This window comes from Oncorhynchus clarkii, chromosome 5 (genome assembly GCF_045791955.1).
Source record: "Oncorhynchus clarkii lewisi isolate Uvic-CL-2024 chromosome 5, UVic_Ocla_1.0, whole genome shotgun sequence".
Lineage (NCBI taxonomy): Eukaryota > Metazoa > Chordata > Actinopteri > Salmoniformes > Salmonidae > Oncorhynchus > Oncorhynchus clarkii.
This window is the reverse complement of record NC_092151.1, coordinates 55,074,520-55,097,322: the sequence shown is the minus strand read 5'-3', so window position 1 is coordinate 55,097,322 and position 22,803 is coordinate 55,074,520. Positions and strand designations below refer to the sequence as shown.

Below are 22,803 nucleotides of genomic sequence, written 5' to 3'. Positions count from 1 at the left end.
ACGGGGAGAATTAAAATAGACAAGAAAAATGTCACTTCACCCGCTTGACATTGATCTTTGTCTGTCTGACAATCAGAAAAAAAATCTGAAATAGCAGTGATGATTCGGTCCTAAGAATAAGAATTCTATTGTGATGATTCTGTCCATATAATTAGAATGATTCATTCTAATTCTATGATTCTGTCATTGAATAATTACATGTATAAACTGGGTGGTTCGAGCCCTGAATTCTAATTGGCTAACAGCCGTGGCATATTTAAGACCAAAGGATGTGTCGTATATTGCCAATATACCACGACTAAGGGCTGTTCTTATGCAGGATGCAACGCGGAGTGCCTGGATACAGACCCTATATTGGCCATATACCACAAACCCCCGAGGTGCCTTATTGCTTTTATAAACTGGTTACCAACGTGGCGCAGACAGAGGGCCACCTCGCTTCTAGCCCTTAGGAAACATTTCAGCATTTTGTTTTTTTATGTATTATTTCTTACATTGTTAGCCCAGAAAATCTTAAGTGTTATTACATACAGCCCCCCCAAAAAAAATTCTCATCCATATATTGATATGTAAATATTCTTATTCCATTCCTTTACTTAGATGTGTGTATTACGTAGTTTTTGTGGAATTGTTAGATTACTTGTTAGATATTGTTGCACTGTCAGAACTAGAAGCACAAGCATTTCGCTACACTTGCAATAACATCTGCTAACCATGTGTATGTGACCAATAAAATGTTATTTGAATTAGAGCAGTAAAAATAAGAGTTGTCATACCTGTGGTATACGGTCTAATATAAACTGGGTGGATCGAGCCCTGAATGCTGATTGGCTGACAGCCGTGGTATATCAGACCGTATACCACGGGTATTTCTACTGCTCTAATTACGTTGGTAACCAGTTTATAAAAGCAATAAGGCTCCTCTGTGTTTTTTGGTATATGGCCAATATACCACAGCTAAGGGCTGTGTCCAAGCACTCCGCAATGCGTCTTGCCTAAGAACAGCCCTTAGCTGTGGTATATTGGCCATATACCACACCTCCTCGTGCGTTATTTCTTAAATATACCATGGCTGTCAGCCAATGTCAGCCAAATAACCAATATTACAGACTTCAATAGCCCATAAATAAAATGAAGGAATTCAAGTAAAGATTTGTGCTTTAATATACTAAATTGCATCTACCTATAATATACAAACATTCACAATATTTTGTACAATCACTTTGTGCTTTTCTCCCATTTCTTCAGGGAGTTTACTGTAACACGTGTACATAAATGGTCTATATGTCTTCCCATGATACAGCATAAAAATAAATTCAGCAACACCATTATAGATTCTAACTCTATAATTTACTAATTTACTTAGAAAATAATTATATTAAGACATTGTCAGCGTTATTGCAAATCTAGCAATTCAATAAAAAAACGAAAACGCACATGATGGGAAGTTACACATAAAAAACGTGCTACTATGCGATACATAAAGATTTGGCAAAGTATGTTTCACATTGTCATCATTAGGTTATAATCCATCATTTTTTAAACACATTTATTCAATATTTTCTGTTTTTATCCCATTTCACAAAGTATTTAGATGTGTCTCAGTTGACATTACATGATTTCAATATTTCACATCTGCCCAAGATACATCAAACACTAATAAAACCGTTACAACTGAACACTCAATTATACAGTATATGCTTTGCTTTCTAAAACGCACACGTTCATGAAATAAACATTGTAAACATGGCTGACATGACGGCTACAAGATTATATTAGCTGAAGGGTAAGGAGGGAGAAAAGGTTGTGCTCTTCAATCAACATCTATATTCTAGAACGTTATAGTCCCTCAGAATGTCAGAACACCCTGAACTTGGCATTGGCTTAGTGTTGGTGGTGCAAGACGTATTGGCCATCTTGTCGTTTTATCAGTGTTATTACTCCCTTCATATGGTTGAGAATGAAAAATCAACGGGGCAGATTACGTTCCCTTGTCTTAGCTTTAGTGCTTGTGAAACGGTAGTAGGACGGTCAAGAGCACGAGACAAAATGACTCAGAACTTCTGCAGCTATCAAGGCTTATCTCCTCACCCGTGTAAACTCGTAACGTGAACAGCTGTGTGTGTTTCTTTGTGCGGTGGTGAAGCCACTTTTGTTTGGAGGAGGAGAGAGGCAGTGCTGTGCTTACCTGTATAACCCTGCTTAAGGTTCTCTGACCTCTGAACCAGCTGGAGGTCAAAGCTATTGGGGTGAAACAGATATGTAATGTTAAAGTAATAGTAGTAGTAGTAGTAGTAGTTATTGGGAGCTTGCAGTCATGAAATATATTGTATGGAGAGCTACCTTTGGAAAGAGGTTGGTGGAACTTGTAATAGAGTAATGACAGAGAATAGGAAAAGACCAGTAGTGGAATGGCAAGTGTATTAGGGGAGAACTGGGTGACCAAATCAGTATTACCTATTTCACGCTATAGGGCCGTCTCGAACAGGACTGTTCTGAACATTTTCTTTTCACATTGTCCTTTGCAGCACGGTTCCAGCAACTACGGTGGATGGGTATCCAGGCCAGCCCAGCTCGGCTCGGCATGGCTTGGCTCGGCCCTATAAGTGTGAGTCAGGCACAGGTGCACTTCTGAGGTAGCTGGGGGGGCTTGTCGGTGAGCCTTGTGGTCTTGATGCTGGGGGCCATAGGCGGCTCCACGTCCACTCGTTCGGACATCTTGACGCAGATGATGTCGACCAGCCGCTCAAACACCTGGCGGACATTAATGTTCTCCTTGGCGCTGGCCTCGTAGTACTCGAACCCTGCAGACAGACAGGATGAGTACATACGGCATGGTGAGTACATAGCTCTGGTCCAGGGCGTTAGTGCGTGTTCCTCTACCAAGTTAGTAGAAGATGACTGAATGAAACACCTAGCGGGGAATAGCTTGCCTTCACAATATGGGGTGCAAAGCACAGACATGACACATTATAGACATTAAATGTGTAGACTGGTTTGCAAACCAACTCTTGAAAAGACTGGAGCACTGCTAATAACATCTATAGGAAGAACTTATGCGGATTGCTTATACAGCCCCTGGGGATAAGACTTTACAGAGTTTTACCAACTTGACTAGAGTAGACGCCATTTGTTCACCACCTCAATGCGTCAGTGTGGTTTTAATTCAAATCTCATGCGAAACAGGAAAACGTGGCTAACGCGCCCACAGGCATGCCAGAAATTACAGAAGCTGGATGACAGTATGGTAGTTCAGAGTGCAATTTAAGGCAATTAACACCACCAATTAACTCACCTAATTGGTCAGCCAAGTGCTTGCCCTTCTCTGCGGGCACTACCCTCTCCTCGTCCATGTCACACTTGTTACCCACCATGATGACCTGAGCGTTATCCCACGAGTAGGTTTTTATCTGGGTAGCCCTGAAACACACACACAGGCTCACACACACACACAGGCTCACACACACACAGGCTCACACACACACAGGCTCACACACACACACACAGGCTCTCTCACACACACACAGGCTCTCTCACACACACACACACACACACACACACACACACGGTTTCTCCAATCAGGGTCTTTTCACTAGTGGTGAGTAATGAAAGTAGGCGATCAGCAAAGGAAGCCATTTTCAAGTATTGAGATGCAGCCCTGGTGTCTCAGACCACTCACCAGTCCTGTACAGCGTTGAAGGACTCTTCGTTGCAGATGTCGTACATGAGGATGAAGCCCATAGCTCCACGGTAGTAGGCGGTGGTGATAGTCCTGTACCTCTCCTGCCCTGCTGTATCCTAGGGGACAGGCATACGTATGTATTATTACTACAGTTCATATATCATCATATGATAGAAGAACGTTTTCCCTGAGTCGTGTTCACTAGGAACCAAACAGAAGCAAACAGGCTGAAACAGGGTGTGCACTAATGAATAGGACCCTGTGCTATGTTAAAGAACCACTGTCTACCAGAGAAAATTGCATGTTAGAAATAAGCCAGCTAACACAAATGCCCGGTTCCATAGCATATTATGTTATACAGGTAACTGCCAAAATAAACAAACAGACGTAAAGTGTCTTAATAGGGTGTTGGGCCACCATGCGCCAGAGCGGCTTCAATACACCTTGGCATTCAATCTACAAGTGTCAAGAACTCTACTGGAGTAAGCCTACACCATTCTTCCACAAGAAATTCCATCATTTGGTGTTTTGTTGGTGGTGATGGAAAACGCTGTCTCAGGCGCCGCTCCAGAATCTCCCATAAGTGTTTAATTGGGTTGAGAACTGGTGACTAAAACGGCCGTGGCGTATGGTTTACATCGTTTTGGGAGGGGGGGGGGGGGTATCAAGCATCTCAGAGTAGGAGTGCTGTTCTTGGATCATCCGCCCTCTTGTCCATGTAATCTATAAATAATGGGGCCAATGTGTGACATTGGGATGAACATTTCAAAATGGTTTGAAACAAAAATAAAAATGATTCACATGATGCTCCACAAGTGTACGTAGAGGAATAAAAGTAAATGTATGCAAATTCACCCATAACTCCACTTATAGCCCGGGATCCTTTAAGCAGGGTTCATACAGGCATTGGCAAGTCAAATTCAAGGACTTTAAGGGACTTTTTCAAGCACGTAAATGTCATTTTCAAGAACCTCAGTGTTATACAATTGTATAATTTATATAATTGTACCTATAGGGCCTAATATAGAACCCCACCTCCCCCCAAAAAGCATGGAAAAAGTGTAACATAAATAAATAAGTAAAGTAGGCCACTTTATGAATAAGAAAAAAAATTGGCCTTGCCAATGCATTGATATTTCAACGTATTATTACATTCTAAAATATGTGAGAATAATGTGGACATTGCCTGACTAAATAGATCGGATGCATGCCGATTTTTCTGCAGCCTACGTGGCCGATGCAAGCTCACATAATAAATCCATGAATAGCGGTATCATTAATCTCACCATTTGAATCTCACCATTGCTGTTTTCATGATGAGAAAGTAACCAGTAACCATTTTAATGGAAAAATGTGCATGGAAAGCCAAATTGAAGCCAACATCAGATGTTGTCATCCTCATAATTACCACGCATGGTTTTACCGCAACAGAGTTACACCGTAACAGAGTTACAACTTACACTGCCATAAATGCAAGGACAGAAAAGTAATATATTATGTCACACGATTTTGGACAGCTCTGTCAAGACACCAACCATTACAAAGGGTTAAACATAGGTTTAAAAAAATAAAAAGAGACTTATAATAGAATAAAACTTTATTGTCCATCCAGGATGGACATTTTTCTTTGGCATCAACTTCCGTTAAAAGAATCACGCACACATACATTCTCACATCGTACACATTTAAACCAGTCAGTCCGTCATGTTGCGTCCACTAACAACATAGAGGACATTAATACGTTCACTCACAAACGACCACTGTTCCAACTGCACTAGATCGATAAGTACATATACCGATACAATGTACTTTTCATTTAGTAGTCCAACAGCACAAGGAACTAATTAATGTTCGAACACGTTCTTCTTGGCCATGGGCATTCTGAAGTGCCGGCCAGAGGGAAGCCTCTCAAGGGGGCGTAGAGGGTTGGAGGGGTAGCCAACGACAGCCAGCTCCTTCTTTTTGGTTGCCTTGTGAAACAGAATGGTGTTGGAGGGTCGTGTCTCTCTATCTTTGGTGGGAGTGTGTTTTCAGCTTGTCGTAGGACCTACAGTGCAAGTTTGTGTATAGGCATGATGAGAGAACTCTGTAACAAAATCTGTAGCAAGCTGTCCTGATTAGGAAATGCTCACTAGTTATAGAAAGACCCACATACGGCCTCTGATGCTTCTGATCAATTGAAAATAATTTGTGTCCTGGCTATTTAACTGCAAGGGAAGGAGAGGTTTGAATGTGTAAGTGGGTGATATTTAGCCAATAGGCTTGTTCCAGATCTGTTTGTGATATATAGCCAACTCCTATGGTCATACAACCAACACAACAAAATACAGACCTGGGACCAGGTTACCACACAAACATCTGCCTAATCATAATAAAGCCACTCAAAAACTCAATCTAACCCATATATTGATTCCAAAGACATGTCCACTGATCTCCCCTCATCTAAATCTTAAAGTGTCTTTCAGAGGCGTCAATTTCTTATAGTCCCAACGGGAGCTTCCATTTTTCCAAATGTAACTATTTCAGAATGGAATTGGCTGTGGGGTTTCTTCCCATCTAAATATGGAAAGCTTGTTTTGCACGGATGCTGATTTGTTGCCATTTCACTGCCTCTCTGTTCATTCGTGTGGCAAATGCAACATAAGCAGAAACATGTAGGAAACAGCCCAGCACTTTGTCCTCATGTAATTAATGGGGATTTCACATACAGTCTCTTCGGAAAGGATTCAGATCCCTTGACTTTTTCCACATTTTGCTACGTTACGGCCTTCTGAAATGTATGAAATAAATAAAAAATCCTTAGCAATCTACACACAATTACCCCATAATGACAAAGTGAAAACAGGCTGAGAAATCTTTAAAAATGTATTTAAAAAAAATATATATATATAAAAATCTTATTGACATGAGTATTCAGACCCTTTGCTATGAGACTAAATTGAGCTTAGGTGCAACCTGTTTCCATTGTTTCCAGTCCACCTGTAGTAAATTCAATTGATTGGACATGATTTGGAAAAGCAGTCACCTGTCTATATAAGGTCCCAGTTGACGCTGCATGTCAGCGCAAAAACCAAGCCATGAGGTCAAAGGAATTGCCCATAGAGTTCAGAGGCTTCTGGGGAAGGGTACCAAAACATTTCTGCAGCATTGAAGTTCCCCAAGAACACAGTGGCCTCCATCATTCTTAAATGGAAGAAGTTTGGAACCACCAAGACTCTTCCAAGAGCTGACTGCACGGCCAAACTGAGCAATCGGGTGAGGACGGCCTTGGTCAGGGAGGTGACTCTGAAAAAGCTCTAGTTCCTCTGTGGAGATGGGAGAAACTTCCAGAAGGACAACCATATCTGCAGCACTCCACCAATCAGGCCTTTATGGTAGAGTGGCCAGACGTATGTCACTCCTCAGTAAAAGGCACATGACAGCCAACTTGGAGTTTGCCAAAAGATATCTAAAGACTCTCCAACCATGAGAAACAAGATTCTCTGGTCTGATGAAACCAAGATTGAACTCTTTGGCCTGAATGCCAAGCGTCACATCTGGAGGAAACCTGGCACCATCCCTACGGTGAAGCATGGTGGTGGCAGCATCATGCTGTGGGGGTGTTTTTTAGCTGCAGGGACTGGGAGATTATTCAGGGTCGAGGCAAAGATTAATGGAGGAAAGTATCACAGACTGGGGCGAACGTTCACCTTCCAACAGGACAACGACCCTAAGCACACAGCCAAGAATTTGCAGAAGTAGCTTCGGGACATGTCTCTGAATGTCCTTGAGTGGCCCAGCCAGAGCCCGGACTTGTATCTGATCGAACATCTCTGGAGAGACCTGAAAATAGCTGTGCAGCAACGCTCCCCATTCAACCTGACAGCGCTTGAGAGGATCAGCAGAGAAGAATGGGAGAAACTCCCCAAATAATGGTGTGCCAAGCTTGTAGCGTCATACCCAAGAAGAGTGTAATTGCTGCCAAAGGTGCTTCAACAAAGTACTGAGTAAAGAGTCTGAATACTTATGTAAATGTGATATTTCGATTGTTCTTTTTTCATACATTTGCAAACATTTCTAAAAACCTGTTTTTGCTTTGTCATTATGGGGTATTGTGTGTGTAAAAAAAAAGAAGAAAGAAAGTCAACTTTCCGAAGGCACTGAACATAGACACAGGCTCCGCTTCCGCCTGTGACCAATCACAATGGTTGCACACTAAAAGGTGTCCACATACTAGATTCGGTTTACTCCTAGCAGAACTCGAATGTCTGAGAAAAATACAGCAATATTACAGTTTGTCCCTCTTGAGATGCCATAGCAACAAATAGTCAATATACACTTCCTCAAAATATTCTGAATTAATCTAAGATAAATAAAAAAAATCTGTAATAAAATGTGATTTCTTTTGCAGAGCAGGTCTTAGTCATAACATTTTTCATCGAACTAAGATATTTGGTGTAGTATTTCTCAAGTGGAAAAACATTGAATGACAACTAACTCTTAAGAATCCCTACTGTTGACCAATCACCGACGAAGGGCTACCGAACTTCGATTAGCCTCAAGAAAAAAACGTGTGAGCTCGAACAGCTGGAAAAAAAAAACCTGCAGAACGCTGCCGAAAACCAAAACGTCACAACATATGAGCGAACTGACTGGGAAGCAAGCATACGGTAAACTTAACAACAACACATTTACCCCTGAGAAAGTAAAACAACTTGCAGCAGGCCGCATCCCACTTCGCAGTCACACATTTGCCTGGATGTGTGGCCACCTTCCACCAGACCTGGGTTCAAAATACTATTTGAAATCTTTCAAATACTTTGACCATTTGCTCTAGCCTGCCTGGAGTGCCAGATGGGTGGGGCTTGCAGTTTTGGACAATTATATTGGTTCATTAAACCATCTTTAGTGGAGCTCGCTATCTGCCATCACAAAGCAAGTGCTATTACTGTAGCTTTTTGCTAGATTGTTGTTGCTGCTGCAAACATCAATAGCGCAGCAGCTGTTTTGAGTGCACAGTGTGAGTGCACCGCCTTCTACTTTTACACCTCAAGCCAGGCATTTAAAGACGGGATCAATCTGCGCTGATTACCACTCTCTGCTTATCACAAATTGCAATTTACTCTGGCAGTGTTGTCTGCCGAGACCCCCACTTCTGTACCCCCCCCCCCATCAGTCCCTGTGTACCCTCCGTGGGTTCTACCCGCTCACCCGAAGGGGCCACTATAATTGCCTGCAGGATCTCGTTGTTGGGGAGCAGTGTGAAGAGCTGCTGCCATGACAACCATCATCGCCTGATGATGCAAGCTCACCAGAAGCTTCTGTTGCCTCTTTCTTTCTCTCCCTGGGCCTGCAGGAGAAAGATTGTTCGAGTCTGAAGCATTACTATTGAGACATCCGACAGACAGGAAGGATGTGTGTTCGATTGATTCCTCTGTGTGTCTGTGTGCGTTGCGGATGACTGTCGGCTTATTTCATTTATCTATAGTACAGTAGTGACATCGTCATGGCTGTAGACAGTCACAAGGACTGGGTTTCGACTGTGAACGTGGCGCTCGGGCCAAAGAAACACGCTAAGTGGATCAACAAAGCGTACCCTGGAAAAGGAGTAAATGTAATCATTATGCACATAATGACATGTTTACGTATCCTGTATGTATTGGCGCATAATGAATATAGTCCTTATGCACAGTACACTCAAGCACTGTATCTTGAGCAGTGGACTTTCAGCATGTAACTACAGTTTATGTAGACTGACAGTATACAGTAGACCTGGGTTGAATGGGATCATTACCTCCTGTGCGGTCTTATCAAGCCCACTGACTGTCTACAAACAGGTGACAAACAAACGACAGCTTGAACGACACCTGTGTCGTCACCACATGGCACATTCATAGTGGCGTAGATATAGAACGGAATAGCAATAGAATATCTTCAAATTCCATACGGTGAGAATGTATAGCGTGATCTGTTTGTGCTGTAACGTCAACTCCTTGTCACTCATTGTTATGTTTGGCATGACCAGGAGAGGCGTGATGGCACAAACAGCATGGCACCCAGGCTAGAGAATAGATTGGGTCGAATGGCACAGAAGCAACTGCAACGACTCACCCATATCTGGAGCTTGACCCTCTTTTCGTTCCTGTAGACGGTCTTGACCTTGAAGTCGATGCCCACCGTGCTGACGAAAGAGTTGCTGAAGGAGTCGTCGGCGTAGCGGAACAGGAAGCTGGTCTTGCCCACGCTGCTGTTGCCAATGATGAGGAGCTTGAACATGTAGTCAAAGTTCTGGTCGGAGCCATCTCTCTGCCCAAAGCGCTGGTCTGCCTTCGCCATCTGTGGAGCATTGGAGCATTGATCATGTGTGCAGACAGATGGGTGGATGAGTCAAAAGGGGTTGGAGAGAAGTGTTCACTCAAGAATGAATGCCTTTGCAGAGGAAACCATGGTGAGGAAACCATGGTTTCAGGACTATTCTGGTCGGGCTATAATCTCCACATTTCTACCATCTTGATTATCTGTTGGGGCATCTTCTCGAACAGATTTCTCAGAAATGTCATGACATGGGGGAAAATGAATGTTGCATTGTACCTTTTATTATAACAGCCTATATATTATATAATGAATAAAAAGGGGGTTTAATATGCAATACTGTTAACTGGATATATTAGTTGAATTTATCAGACAGTGATGTCTAGACATGTGTTAGTCGAATATGCATGTAGGCAATGGATGGTCAGTGCAAATGCTGGGCACTGAAAACTGGTTTAAACCGCAGGTGTGGCCCGTTATTCAAAACACACACAGGCTATTCAAAACGTACGACTAAAGCTATAACTAAGTGCAACATTTATGAGAGGACATCTTCATTCAGAGAACCCATAGACATCCATGTGTGTATACAGTAGGATTGTGAAACCATCATCGAACTGCTGCCATCGTTACGATTAAGGCACAGGTGCAAATGCATAGTCTAATTCGACATTTGTCTTTGGTCATATGGTACTGCTGTCAGACTACGATCCATAGTTATTGCTGTAATTCTAAAAGTATGAGGATAACCGGTAAAATACCAATACATTAAATGTGTCTTACCTCTAAATCTTCTCTGGGTGGTTGTTTTCTCTCCGTTCTCCTTTCGTTGGATCGGCGACTGAACTGCGCTGAATGCACCTGACAAGCCAACTCGTTGGCAAAACACTTCTTGATTATCTATATGAATCAGCTTCTGTCCTGATCTATAAGTTTATCCAATCATGTGGTGGGGGGGGGGGGGGGGGGGGGTCGAATCATTTGGAGCTTATTCCTGGTGTTTTTACATTATTTTATGTCCAACAATGAAAATTCAACATATTTTTTTATATTTTTCCTCAAACTTGGAGGGTGGGGGCATATAAATCCACCGCCAGTGAAGAACCCCGCTCTACACTACACAGCCATAACCATCTTCGGTAGTCATTCTGCAGCGGGAGGACAATTAGCATTAGTGTCGGTACCTCCTTATGTAAAGAAACAGTCGTCGTACAGATAAACTCCTGTGAATGGAACGGAGCAAATGTGTAGACCGGCACTCCTCTGTAGGAACAGACGCATATCAGACCACAGAACGGAATTACAGGAAATAGCACGGTTTTGATTATATTAGCCTACATGACTCATCCATGAAATAGGCAGGCTACCAGTCAAAAGATAGCTATACATTTATACTGGTCTGAGTTGCAGTAAATCACTTCACAATGTTGTTCACCTTGATTGTGCAAAGTACACACAACCAGAAAACCATCTCTGCATTGGCATAACCATACAACAGTTGCATGTTATGAAGACCCAGCTTGAACAGTATGGCATTGTCAATACCTCTAATTTATTACAAGGTATAAAGGGCGCAACAGGTGAATAACATGTGACCACTAGTGATCACTAGTGATCGCTCAAGTAACAACTATGTAACCATGTAGTTAGTACCTGTATAATAAAAGGAGGCAAATTGTCTAACCATTTTTTTTTTACTGTATCCACACACAGTTCATCCATGTGTCAACCACAAAGCTAGATAGGTATGTACACAATCTCATTGTACACTTTGTACACTCCCTTATGCTTTGAAAGCAAAATTCCTGCAGTTATTTTACACAAAAATAAAAAGCATATTTCGACCGGAAAACACAAAATACTGGGATAGCGTCCCAAATGGCACCCTAATCTGCTTTTTTTTTGTGCACTACCCTTGACCTGGGCTCATAGGGCTCTGGTCAAATGCAATCTTTAGGGAATAGGGTGGCTTTTGGGACGTAACCTAGGCTCTAAAAATGGAAGATGAGACTACGGTCAAGTGCAACTGTAAGATTGACAGGGGCGAGGTGAGGAAGAACATTTAAGGCTTTGATAAGATTAAATAACATTGACTCATTACATCATCTATGCCCAGGAATTTAGCATACATTTTGACTGATGAATCTGCTCAACCAGGTCATAAGTCCCAAGCAACAGACTTCATCCATTATCCCCCGCAAACGCAAGAGGCTCCAAATGAATGACCATGTCCCCTGGCAATTCCAATCCTGTGGTGAATTGGAGCATCATTTTACAGTCCGACAACTCTTAGATCTAGTTTCCAGAGGTGAGTGCAGGATTGATGCCACTCTGTTCCAACTCAGCGATCACTGCCGTGTGTTTGAAGTCGGTTGGTTTGTGGTTAAAGGTCTCCACCAATCGGAAGGTCTCCTGCCGCTGGGTTCCGTAGAACAGCTGCACCTGATTGGCCAAGCACTGAGCCAGATGTACAGTCTGCAAAAGAGTGTTTCGTTAAAAGCTTTCCTCTGCTTGGACCACAACAAATAGCTAAGCTATATATGATGACTGCTGTGTAATAAGCAAACAAAATACCATAGGTAAAATTACATTGAATCTACAGTCCAAATACTTGACCAATTACCATCTCACACAGCACAGTTGTTGATATAATTCATTAATGTGCTGTTTGTATACACGTCTGATTAGACTATGGGTAACGGTTAAGTTGCATGTGGAGCATATGCATAATTGGATTCTTCTGCTGCTGATTTCAAACACTGACTTCAACATCTTTATGATCAAGCGGAACTGTATTGCACCATGTACGATGGCTTGTTAGAAACAACTTACCATAAACTTAGGATCCATCTCAGCAGTCATGAGCACCACACCCTTATCCTTCTGCAAGTCTGAGTAGTGGTAGAGGATCAACTGACTGGGGGCGTGCTCTCCCATGGTCTGTGGAGAGGGTCAGGAAAACATCATGTGTTATACAATATAGTAGTACATAATCTATACCAGGGGTCTCCAACCCTGTTCCTGGAGAGATACCCTCCTGTAGGTTCACACTCCAACCCGTCGTAACTAACCCGGTTCAGCTTATCAACCAGCGAATTATTAGAATCAGGTGTGGTAGATTAGGGTTGGAGTGAAAACCTACAGGACGGTAGCTCTCCAGGAACAGGGTTGAGAGTCCTGATCTATACGATTTATTTGAATATCATTATTTTTTTATCTTTCTGATATACGGATAGTCGAAATACATGTGTTTTAAAAGAAGAAATGGGTTTTAAAAGAAGAAATGTGTTTGAGGAAACACTGCTTTGATTGACTGACAATAACAACAAGTGTGAAACGTGTGAAGGACAACCGAAGTAAAGTTGGTTTTATATTCACACACTTGGACATTCAACAGACATTCGCCAGAAGCCATTTAAAATGGTAAAAATCAATAACTAATTAATCGATTGTCACAGAAACATAAAAATATATGTTTTTTTTCTATAAATGTCTAGCATACTTTTTCAACCTTTGTTTTGAATAAAAATTCTAGTTTAGATTTTATATACAGTGCCTTGCGAAAGTATTCGGCCCCCTTGAACTTTGCGACCTTTTGCCACATTTCAGGCTTCAAACATAAAGAAGTAAAACTGTATTTTTTTGTGAAGAATCAACAACAAGTGGGACACAATCATGAAGTGGAACGACATTTATTGGATATTTCAAACTTTTTTAACATATCAAAAACTGAAAAATTGGGCGTGCAAAATTATTCAGCCCCCTTAAGTTAATACTTTGTAGCGCCACCTTTTGCTGTGATTACAGCTGTAAGTCGCTTGGGGTATGTCTCTATCAGTTTTGCACATCGAGAGACTGACATTTTTTCCCCATTCCTCCTTGCAAAACAGCTTGAGCTCAGTGAGGTTGGATGGAGAGCATTTGTGAACAGCAGTTTTCAGTTCTTTCCACAGATTCTCGATTGGATTCAGGTCTGGACTTTGACTTGGCCATTCTAACACCTGGATATGTTTATTTTTGAACCATTCCATTGTAGATTTTGCTTTATGTTTTGGATCATTGTCTTGTTGGAAGACAAATCTCCGTCCCAGTCTCAGGTCTTTTGCAGACTCCGTCAGGGTTTCTTCCAGAATGGTCCTGTATTTGGCTCCATCCATCTTCCCATCAATTTTAACCATCTTCCCTGTCCCTGCTGAAGAAAAGCAGGCCCAAACCATGATGCTGCCACCACCATGTTTGACAGTGGGGATGGTGTGTTCAGCTGTGTTGCTTTTACGCCAAACATATCGTTTTGCATTGTTGCCAAAAAGTTCAATTTTGGTTTCATCGGACCAGAGCACCTTTGTCCACATGTTTGGTGTGTCTCCCAGGTGGCTTGTGGCAAACTTTAAACAACACTTTTTATGGATATCTTTAAGAAATGGCTTTCTTCTTGCCACTCTTCCATAAAGGCCAGATTTGTGCAATATACGACTGATTGTTGTCCTATGGACAGAGTCTCCCACCTCAGCTGTAGATCTCTGCAGTTCATCCAGAGTGATCATGGGCCTCTTGGCTGCATCTCTGATCAGTCTTCTCCTTGTATGAGCTGAAAGTTTAGAGGGACGGCCAGGTCTTGGTAGATTTGCAGTGGTCTGATACTCCTTCCATTTCAATATTATCGCTTGCACAGTGCTCCTTGGGATGTTTAAAGCTTGGGAAATCTTTTTGTATCCAAATCCGGCTTTAAACTTCTTCACAACAGTATCTCGGACCTGCCTGGTGTGTTCCTTGTTCTTCATGATGCTCTCTGCGCTTTTAACGGACCTCTGAGACTATCACAGTGCAGGTGCATTTATACGGAGACTTGATTACACACAGGTGGATTGTATTTATCATCATTAGTCATTTAGGTCAACATTGGATCATTCAGAGATCCTCACTGAACTTCTGGAGAGAGTTTGCTGCACTGAAAGTAAAGGGCCTGAATAATTTTGCACGCCCAATTTTTCACTTTTTGATTTGTTAAAAAAGTTTGAAATATCCAATAAATGTCGTTCCACTTCATGATTGTGTCCCACTTGTTGTTGATTCTTCACAAAAAAATACAGTTTTATATCTTTATGTTTGAAGCCTGAAATGTGGCAAAAGGTCGCAAAGTTCAAGGGGGCCGAATACTTTCGCAAGGCACTGTATAAATAATAGCATGGGTATTGAAAGATACCAGAGGGTGGATAACAATAACACGAGAAGTGGACGGTACATGTTTTGTATCTGGGCTAAATGTATACATTATGATTTGCCTCTGAACTGTATGTGAACCCCTCTGCAATCTACTGGCACTAACCATTTAAAACTAGGACTTCAACTAGGCTGTCGCTATGCTATTTGATCTCTTTCTCTCTTAAACTGCTAGCACAAAGCCTATGTGAAAATTTGTTTTTTCACAAAAGCTCACGAAGAAAAAAAAAAATCAACTGGCCCAAATCAGCTCTACATAATTCAGTAGGGAGGTGTGCAACTACCACACATTATATTATATTATTCACATTCCTTGCAGAAAGAACTATTTGCAAACCTTTTAAAATGTCCAGAAAGACAGTGGTCTTAGAAGGGTATTTATACTTTAAAATACATATTTTAAGTGAATGGATGTGGATGAAAATTCTGCCAGTGTTTTAATGTCCTAGTTGCTTGTTTTTTTTGTCAGAATAATAGGAGAGAATGATTTATTTCAAATTTTATTTTTTTCATTACATTTCCAGTGGGTCAGAAGTTTACATACACTCAATTAGTATTTGGTAGCATTGCCTTTGAATTGTTTAACTTGGGTCAAACGTTTTGGGTAGCCTTCCACAAGCTTCCCACTATAAGTTGGGTGAATTTTGTCCCAATCCTCCTGACAGAGCTGGTGTAACTGAGTCAGGCCTCCTTGCTCGCACACGCTTTTTCAGTTCTGCCAACAAATTTTCTATGGGATTGAGGTCAGGGCCTTGTGATGGCCCTCGAATACCTTGACTTTCTTGTCCTTAAGCCATTTTGCCAGAACTTTGGAAGTATGCTTGGGGTCATTGTCCATTTGGAAGACCCATTTGCGACCAAGCTTTGTTTCATCAGACCAGAGGACATTTCTCCAAAAAGTAAGATCTCTGTCCCCATGTGCAGTTGCAAACCGTTGTCTGGCTTTTTTTAATGGCGGTTTTGGAGCAGTGGCTTCTTCCTTGCTGAGCGGCCTTTCAGGTTATGTCGATCTAGGACTCGTTTTACTGTGGATATAGATACTTTTGTACCCTTTTCCTCCAGTATCTTCACAAGGTTGATTTGCACTTTTCGCACCAAAGTACGTTCATCTCTCGGAGAAAGAACGCATCTCCTTCCTGAGCGGTATGACGGCTGCGTGGTCCCATGGTGTTTATACTTGCGTACTATTGTTTGGAAAGATGAATGTGGTACCTTCAGGTGTTAGCAAAATTGCTCCCAACGATGAACCAGACTTGTGGAGGTCTACAATTTTCTTCTGAGGTCTTGGCTGATTTCTTTTGATTTTCCCATGATGTCAAGCAAAGAGGCACTGAGTTTGAAGGTAGGCCTTGAAATACATCCACAATCACACCCCCAATTGACTCAAATTGTGTCAATTAGACTATCAGAAGCTTCCACAGCCATGACATCATTCTCTGGAATTTCCAAGCTGTTTAAAGGCACAGTCAACTTAGTGTTTGTAAACTTCTGACCCACTGGAATTGTGATAAAAGTGAATTATAAGTGAAATGATCCGTCTGTAAACAATTGTTGGAAAAATTACTTGTGTCATGCACAAAGTAGATGTCCTAACCGACTTGCCAAAACTATAGTTTGTTAACAAGAAATGTGTGGTTGAAAAACGAGTTTTAATGACTCCAACCTAAGTGTATGTAAACTTCCGACTTCAACTGTAGTTTGATGATTCTGTGACAAACGGTGAATTAGTTATTGATTTATATCGCTTTAATAGGCATTTTATAGATTTGATGTATTTCTATAAAATCAGAACCATAATTTGTATTCAAAACAAATGTAAAAGTATGCTAGACATTTACATAATCAATCATACCTAGTTTGAGGTTTGTGACAAATGAAGAATTATTTATTGATTTATACAGCTTTAAAAAATGGCATTTTATAGACTGTGTGTATTTCTATAAAATCAAAATTGGAATTTGTATTCAAAACAAATGTTCTAAAAGTATGCTAGACATTTATAGAATAAATAATATCTAGTTTGATGATTCTGTGACAGTGAATTAGTTATTGAATTTTACATTTGTAAATGGCTTTTGGCAAATGTCCTGAATGTCTTGAATGTCTTGAATGTGAAACCAACTTTACCTCGGTTGTAGGATACCAGTGCGTCTTTTGTATGAGGCGCTCATAAAAACGATCATAAAAGTGTTTTATAAACATATTAATGTAATGGCTTATCCTCGTAGGCTATGTAGCAAAGTCAGCCAAATAACTTGTATTTCGTTTTAGACAAAGCATTTCACCCCTACAAAAAATATGCACATTTATTTCTCAGAAAGTAATTGAATATTAACATCCATTCGGATATTTGAATAATACCTGGACATTGATGAGGGAGGTGAAATGGAGCTCGTGGTCCGACCACTGGCCCAGGAAGAACTCATAGCCCTCCTTCTGGGGTAACGCATACAGGAACTGGAGATAGGGGAGTCACAGATTGTAATCATCATCAACGCTGTCTATTTTCAACTGTTTCTTTACTAAACTATCTGACATTAAATTACCATCATTCTGCTTTGCGACCATCAACCAACAAGAGTTCCAATTGTGAACTTGAGAGTATGACATCTCAAAATAATAAAATACATTCTTTATTGGAGCAATACTGCCACCAAGTGGTCTTTATTGCATGTTACAATCACGTCTGCTCTGACTTTTGTCATTATGCCAGACAAATTGGCAAATAATTTGTTCGCCAATTTGTATGCAATGTCATTGCAAACACACTTTATTATCATCAAATATTTTGACATATTACAGCACAGTCCTAATAGACACTGAGCAGTGAGATTCTTACCGCGGGGTTCGACTTAGCTCGGTTGAAAATTACTTCAAAAATGTGAGCCTAAAATGGAGGAATAATTATGCAATTACAAGAAAACATTTGTTAAGGTCAATAAATAGGTAAGCAAAGCAAGTCAAATTACTGGCAAAAGTGTTTTCTGACAAAATAGCAAACTTACTGGTATGACAGCACTGATGGTGTCTTTTGTGGCATAATACTGCCTCCACAGCTGAAAACAGAGAATGAAAGATACAAACATACCATGGTTCTTTACCTAGATATGACATTTCATTTCTAAATATGTAAATACCCATACCTCCGCAATTTCTTCTCCTGAATTATCCTGGATCAAGTCCAAGTTCAGGATAGATCCTAGGGTCTGTGCAAAAACAAAAAATACATTAATGGGATCACTCAGGTGTACAGGGTGAGTTACCCTCATACAGGGGTAACAAGTAATGGGCTCTTAAACCTTGTGAAAAGCTGTATACAAATGCAATCCAATAATGTCAATAGTATCAATCAATGCCGTTCCACATTCTCTTTAGCTATTTACAATGCTATCGAGGACAGCATTTGTTCATTTTCACCTTGTCTTTAGTGAATCTGCCTGAACCATCAGCCTGCTTGTCACGCTTCTCCAACTGCAAATAAGGTAAGATTTGATGCATATCAAATTGGAGACAATTAAACAGTGTTTCCCTACATTGGTGTAGAGCATATTGGCACGAAGACAAAGCTACATCTATGGGCTCGCAGTCTTTCAGCGTAAAGACATCCACAACAGGGGAGAGGATGCACGCACCCCAAGCAACGGTGGGTAGCCTAACAGACCATGTTTAAGCATTATGATTACACGCAACAAAATATGTTATGCATTAACTTACCTCCTGCTCCATGACTTTGACAAACTCTGCTTGTTTAGAGTGTCCAAGAGGCTCCCTCTTGACTTCAATTCGCTTCTCGAGCCGAGCATTGAACTCCTGAGGGTTGGCACTAAAAAAAGAAAAATGAAAGAACTTATGGTTAGGAAATGTGCAAATTCAAAACTAAGGTACAGGTCAGCCTAGCCCGTGATCATGACGCAGATCATTTACACATAAGAGTCATTGGACGAAGGGGTCTTCTGTACGTACGGGGGTGTTTTGTTCAGAGCCCAGACGCTTAATATGAACATTGACACGCATGGTTGCGGTACGGTTTTGGAAGCAAAAGGACCTCATCTTTCATGTCAGTTGGAAATACATTTTCAAAAAACAAAAAGGTTAAATTGATACACGCGTTGATAGGGTTAGAGTTTCCACACGCGTATATCTTTCTTCATGTAACAGAGCTTGGTTACATAAGACAAGATGCGACCGCCTGTGTGTGCTCAGTCACTATCAGAAAGTGTAACTCAGAAAGTGTAGCGGAAGTGTAGTTTGAAGGCAAGGGCTCCCGAGTGGTGCAGCGGTCTAAGGAACTGCATCTCGGTGCTTTAGGCGTTACTACAGACACATTGGTTCGATTCCAGGCTGTATCACAACCGCCCGTGATTGGGAGTCCCATAGGGCGGCGCACAATTGGCCCAGTGTCGTCCGGGTTTAGACGGTGAAAGCCGTAGCTGGATGGATCTGTGGAAAACTGTGTATATTTCTTTCTTTGAAGGATTCTTTCTTGCTAACCAAAGATAAGGGCCACATGTTTGCGAGCTATGATTATTTAAAAATACAGCGTTGGGATTATAGTTCACGAGGTAGTCATGGGTGATGATAATGGTTGAAAACTGTAGGGCGGCAAAATGCCACCTAGAGTTTGAGGACTAAAGGCCAGCCTAGAGCAGTGGTCACCAACCTTTTCTGAGTCAAGATCACTTTCGGTGTCAAAATGCACGCCGAGATCTACCGATGTGATTTTTTTATTAACGTGACTTAAAAAATGTAAGCCTATGCAACAATAACCAATTAAAAACAGTACTGTAGCAATGAGGTTTGTGCAGTAACCTGTAGACCCAACACATTATCACCGCATACTGGCTTTGCTTGAATTTACCTGCCAATGCATTGTTTTTCGGGACATTTAAAAAATATATATTTCAAAATATGAGGCAGGCTCCATGATCACACCGATAATAGATCCATTGTTGTATTACTTGTGAGACACAGCTAAGTGAGCATACATTTAAATCATTTGCTTTTTATTTTACTGGGCTGATGGTGCCTGCATCATATGGTCAGTCTCAGCGGAAGGAGAGAGCAGCAGACTGAGGGTCCGTCTCTCCACTCTCCCTTTCCTCCACTGACACTGACCAAAAAGGGGCACAGTCTTCCAGCTGATGGCAAAACTCGAGTCACACCGCATTATTTTTGCCTCATGCACAAATTCATGTTGTTACTCCTATGAACAGAGAAAGTGAAATATTCCTTGATATTAAAAAAGATCCAAGAAACTAATAATAACAACAACACAGTGCTGAGTAAGAACTTAAACATGAACTCACTCATAAAAACAGCAGCTCTTTGCTGTATTCTTTGACAGTCTCTCTAGTCATTGATTTAAAATCTCACAGTATACATTTCGCCGTAGCTTTCTTTTATGCCTGCTACGTTACTGCAGACTCGGTCATCTGAGCAATCTGATTGGCCAGCAATTATTTCACTTATAATTCACTGTATCACAATTCCAGTGGGTCAGAAGTTTACAGACATTAAGTTGGCTGTGCCTTTAAACAGCTTGGAAAATTCCAGAAAATTATGTCATGGCTTTAGTAGCTTCTGATAGGCTAATTGACATAATTTGAGTCAATTGGGGGGTGTACCTGTGGATGTATTTCAAGGCCTACCTTCAAACTCAGTGCCTCTTTGCTTGACATCGTGGGAAAATCAAAAGAAATCAGCCAAGACCTCAGAAAAAAGATTGTAGACCTCCACAAGTCTGCTTCATCCTTGGGAGCAACTTCCAAACACCGAAGGTACCACATTCATCTGTACAAACAATAGTATGCAAGTATAAACACCATGGGACCACGCAGCCGTCATACCACTCAGGAAGGAGACGTGTTCTGTCTCCTAGAGATGAACGTACTTTGGTGCGAAAAGTGCAAATCAATCCCAGAACAACAGCAAAAGACCATGTGAAGATGCTGGAGGAAACAGGTACAAAAGTATCTATATCCACAGTAAAAATGAGTCCTATATTGACATAACCTGAAAGCCCACTCAGCAAGGAAGAAGCCACTGCTCCAAAACCATCATAAAAAAAGCCAGACTACGGTTTGCAACTACACATGGGGACAAAGATGGTACTTTTTGGAGAAATGTCTTCTGGTCTGATGAAACAAAAACAGAACTGTTTGGCCATAATGACCATTGTTATGTTTGTAGGAAAAAGGGGGAGGCTTGCAAGCCGAAGAACATCATCCCAACCGTGAAGCACGGGGGTGGCAGCATCATGTTGTGGGGGTGCTTTAATGCAGGAGGGACTGGTGCATTTCACAAAATAGATGGCATCATGAGGTAGGAAAATTATGTGGAGATATTGAAGCAACATCTCAAGACATCTGGTGAGGAAGCTAAAGCTTGGTCGCAAATGGGTCTTCCAAATAGACAAGGACCCCAAGCATACTTCCAAAGTTATGGCTTAAGGACAACAAAGTCCAGGTATTGGAGTGGCCATCACGAAGCTCTGACCTCAATCCCATAGAACATTTGTGGGCAGAACTGAAAAAGTGTGTGCGAGCAAGGAGGCCTACAAACCTGACTCAGTTACACCAGCTCTGTCAGGAGGAATGGGTCAAAATTCACCCAACTTATTGCGGGAAGCTTGTGGAAGACTACCTGAAACGTTTGACCTAAGTTAAACAATTTAAAGGCAATGCTACCAAATACTAATTGAGTGTATGTAAACTTCTGACCCACTGAGAATGTGACGAAATAAATAAAAGCTGAAATAAATCACTCTACTATTATTCTGACATTTCATTCTTAAAATAAAGTGTTGATCCAAACTGACCTAAGGCAGGGAATTCTTACTAGGATTAAATGTTAGGAATTGTGGAAAAACTGAGTTTAAATGTATTTGGCTAAAGTGTAAGTAAACTTCCGACTTCAACTGTACATACATTCCGTTACATAACATACACACACATTATTTATATATATATATAGTTTTAAAGGCAATGCAAAGCTAGTTAACCCAGTAGGCAATACTTAGCGGTCACCAGGTCTTACCCATGGTTGTTACACCTGGGTATTTCATTTCCCTGTTCATTATCCAGTGACAAACAGTGGGAGTTGCACACCAAACTAGTTAGCATATTAGCCTGGTGCTAACTAATATTTGCTAGCGTTTGACTTAGCGCTTACTTTCGTAGTTGCTTTATCTTTTCCTGATATTTATTATAATATGGATTGTCTTCCAATTCCGGCTCTTTCTCTTTCTTCACAGAAAATGCTCTAAAATGCGACGGCACCAGACCTGGGATGAGCGGTCGTATTCCAGTTGCCCTGACCGCTAGCATCCCACGGTACAAACAAGACATTTGCACCATGGCCGCCGCCATATTTCCTTCGTCGTTGTCGCACATAAATAAAGCGCCGTGAAGAAACACTGTCAACTTACAAATCTTTCCGAGGACCTGTTCTGTGTGTGTCAAACACAGTAAATGAGAAAGGCCCATATAACTATATGGATATGCCTAAATGTTTGTCTTTTTTTGTTAATCAAGTGGTTTGAGCATTTTAATTCAATCCACAAATGTCCCAAATCACAACACAACAGTCTTCTAAAACATTTGCATTCATTT

The 22,803-nt window shown here is 41.2% G+C and overlaps 2 protein-coding genes across 3 annotated transcripts; both read right to left on the bottom strand.

The window, feature by feature from the left end:
- Positions 1-1,164: 1,164 nt before the first annotated feature.
- On the bottom strand, positions 1,165-10,853 carry LOC139409021 (ras-related protein Rab-3B-like). 2 transcript variants are annotated; one of them, XR_011634351.1, is made up of 6 exons: positions 10,757-10,853; positions 9,773-9,997; positions 3,680-3,798; positions 3,296-3,420; positions 2,458-2,804; positions 1,165-2,241 (listed from the first exon to the last, which is right to left on the bottom strand). XR_011634351.1 is itself a non-coding variant. In XM_071153661.1 (5 exons), the coding sequence occupies exons 2-5, from the start codon at positions 9,995-9,997 to the stop codon at positions 2,614-2,616; spliced, it is 660 nt and encodes a 219-aa protein (XP_071009762.1). In that variant the 5' UTR covers positions 10,757-10,853; the 3' UTR covers positions 1,165-2,613. The 2 variants fall into 2 exon arrangements, 1 of the variants encoding a protein (XP_071009762.1); XM_071153661.1 differs by having other exon boundaries at positions 1,165-2,804.
- Positions 10,854-11,648: 795 nt separating this feature from the next.
- LOC139409020 (ATP synthase mitochondrial F1 complex assembly factor 1-like) lies at positions 11,649-22,584 on the bottom strand. The gene is made up of 9 exons (XM_071153660.1): positions 22,364-22,584; positions 18,908-19,016; positions 18,611-18,664; positions 18,337-18,399; positions 18,199-18,249; positions 18,033-18,080; positions 17,555-17,650; positions 12,806-12,913; positions 11,649-12,448 (listed from the first exon to the last, which is right to left on the bottom strand). The coding sequence occupies exons 1-9, from the start codon at positions 22,582-22,584 to the stop codon at positions 12,269-12,271; spliced, it is 930 nt and encodes a 309-aa protein (XP_071009761.1). The 3' UTR covers positions 11,649-12,268.
- Positions 22,585-22,803: the final 219 nt, after the last annotated feature.